The 3145-nt window shown below is 32.3% G+C and overlaps 1 protein-coding gene across 1 annotated transcript in view; it reads left to right on the forward strand.

The window, feature by feature from the left end:
- LOC125872135 (GDSL esterase/lipase 5-like) overlaps nt 1–1524 on the forward strand; it is a 2042-nt gene extending 518 nt beyond the window's left edge. Inside the window, exons 3-6 of the mRNA XM_049552813.1 lie at nt 1–39; nt 115–339; nt 455–719; nt 1242–1524. The exon at nt 1–39 is cut by the window's left edge and continues 1 nt beyond it. Coding sequence (XP_049408770.1) covers nt 1–39; nt 115–339; nt 455–719; nt 1242–1441 — 729 coding nt within the window. The 3' untranslated portion in view covers nt 1442–1524. The remainder of the gene's footprint in view (nt 40–114; nt 340–454; nt 720–1241) is intronic.
- Nucleotides 1525–3145: the final 1621 nt, after the last annotated feature.

Genomic DNA, 3145 nt, shown 5'->3' on the forward strand with positions numbered 1-3145 from the left:
GGTGGTTCTGGTTGTTTGTCTGAAACCGCTCGTGGCTTTGTAAGTCACAATATTTCTTGTTTCAATTTGATAGTTAGATCAACTTTTTATGAAATGTTTGTTTCCATTTGACAGGTTATAGATCTTAAAACACAGTTGAAGTATTTCCAAAACGTGGCTCAACTGTTGAAGAAGAAAGTGGGTGAAACAGAGTCCAAACAGATTCTCTCCAATGCTGTATATATATTTAGCACTGGCAGTAATGATTTCTTTGCCCCTTTATTAGCAAATTCGACTTTTCCATATTCCGATACAGAATATATACAGATGATTATGGGCAACTTGACTTCTGTTTTAAAGGTAATATTGATCTTCTTCTATTTCTTTCGATTTAATTTACTAGTAATGGTTCTATCTAGGCGTGTCAAATGGACAAGTTAGGCTAACTCTTTGTACTTTGTTATGAATGCAACAGGGAATTTATAAGGAAGGAGGGAGAAAGTTTGTGATGCTTAATTTGGGTCCATTAGGTTGTGTCCCTTTAGTGAGAGCTCTCAACCTTCAAATTGGAGTTACAAATGGGAGTTGCATGGAGAAGGCCACAAACTTGGCCAAAATGTTCAATTCAGCTCTCCCAGAAATGCTCAAAAAACTAGAGAAGCAATTGCCTGGATTTAAGTATACAATATTCAACTTCTTCAAAGTAGTTGCAGATAGCATTGATAATCCAACAAAATATGGTGTGTTCTATCTCTTTGAACTCAAATCAAGTACTTATATGTTTGATTATATATTTATGAAAGAATAACTATTATACCAAGAGTACTAAAGTACTATAAGTACCAACATGAATTAGTGGAGTGGTAAATATTCTTTTATCTTTAACAAGAGGTCTCAGGTTCGAGCAATGGTTTGAAGTCGCCTTTGTTAAGGAGCGGATTACCCCCAATGTAGAACTTCATGGTGCAAATCTAGATTTAGTCCGCCCCATGAGAAACCTTCAATAAAGTAAAATAAAGAATTGGAATTGATCATAGAAAGATGAAACATAAATCATATATAGGTTGTCTATTTCTATTCAGTTCAAACACTGTAGCAGAAATTTCATGGCTCTGCTAACAGAGTAGAATGTAGATGCAATAATCATACAAAATGAAATCACACAAACTATTTAGAGAATAATAGAGTCAAATGTTTGGTTGTTATATAAAGAATGTTTCCTTTGTCTCAATTTACTTATGATTTTGTTCTGTTTTGTTTAGGTTTGAAAATATCAGAGACGGCTTGTTGTGGAACGGGTCCATTTCGAGGGATTCATAGCTGTGGAGGGAAGAGGCAGGTAAAAGAGTACGAGTTATGTGAAAATGTGAAAGATTACTTGTTTTTCGACTCTGTTCATCCAGTGAGCAGGCCTACCAAAAATACACGGAATTATTATGGAATGGAACTCCAGACGTTGTAGCACCTTACAACCTAAAATCCTTTTTTGAACTTTCAACATAACCTGATGGTGGCATAGGTGGAATACTTCTGTTAATGCTTACGATATGATACGAAAGAAAAATAAATAAATGTAAAAGTTGATGATAAGGAGCTTGATCTTTACTATTATTTCTGATCTTGTGTTCGATCTTTAGATTTAGTGAGACGACTTCATATCTCAGTTCATGATTGAACAAAGTTGAGAAATAAGTTGGAATGATGCAATGTACATTTGGTTAGGGAATCAATAAAAAAATCCCCTCTTGTCTGTTTGAGTGAGTTAATTTGTTCGTCTACACCAACACTTATTTCTCTACTATTGTCATGCATTATTGGACCTAATGTGACTGTAGATTAGAGTTATCAATTAGCATAATCAGACCTTAAAAACAAATGCTCTTCTGCCTTCTTTTGCATCTAAACAAAACGAAAAACATGTTTGGCAATTAAATTTTGTAAACATGGTTGCTATGTTTTGGCGATGCAGTTTCATAGTAACACATACCTGATGTTACCTATATTTGGGCCATGTCTGATCAGTTCAATTGCTTCCTCTACATCATTTCACAATGCCCATTAACCCAAAAATCATAAGAGATAATTTGCTGATCGTCAATCTGCTTTCTTAACCACTTCTATGTAATTTTGTCATGGATAAGACTACAAAATCTATATCATAACCTTCTCTACACATCACTTATTTTCTCTTATTAATGTACAAATACTGAAACAAAGGAACCATTCTTTGAAAATGACAGCGAACATATGTTGTGATCAGAGGACTAATCATCTCCAAATATATGCTTTATGTTGTGAGAGAGAAAAAAACTTTTATCACGCTTCAAAATTAAGATGGAATATCAAGCGAATTTTAATTCTTACTAACCAATGAAACAATCTAAACTAAATTGTTTGATCATCATATCATATCATATCATATCATCATATCATATTATATTATAAGTGGGAAGTTCCAACATTGAAAGTTGGATTACCATTTTGCCCCTACACTAAGTGATAATCTAATTAAATCATATTTATCTAATCTAAAATTTCAATAATATTGTGAATAAATAAAAATAATTTCGTTGAGTCTTTTCCACTACCCATTAACTATGCATGCAATGTACTTAATATACAATGTACATCAGCAAACTTAAATACAATAACTATAATTTTATCTTCATTATATACAAATTCCCTAGAGAATGTGAGAAGGTGCTCCGAATATTAATTTTTATTCTTGACTATTCAGTTGTCTAATTTAATTAGTATTATATAGCTCTGTTGCACTATTCTCATTCTCATATAATTATATCCATGACTAGAGATGATTTTTGGTTCAGATTTTGATGAAAACTATACTCTTTTTTTATCCTTCCTCTTATGTGAGTATATTTTTAATGTAAGTTAACATTATGTGATATTAATTTTTATTATTTGTGCCATTTTGCTACATTTACAGAAACATTGCGACAAATTTATATATGAACCATTTCCTCAATTCAAGTTTGTGTCTATCTCTATGTGTCATTATATATGTATGTGCATGTGTGTGTGTCTTTGATATTTGTTTGTGGTGTTGGATTTAAGTTTGTCAAGAAGGCGCAAAATTGAATTTTGATGTCCTTAGCATTCATTTCTTGAACTTTCTTTGTCTATGTCTGTTGAGAACTTGAGATCT

This window comes from Solanum stenotomum, chromosome 8 (assembly GCF_019186545.1).
Source record: "Solanum stenotomum isolate F172 chromosome 8, ASM1918654v1, whole genome shotgun sequence".
In the NCBI taxonomy this organism is placed as follows: Eukaryota; Viridiplantae; Streptophyta; class Magnoliopsida; order Solanales; family Solanaceae; genus Solanum; species Solanum stenotomum.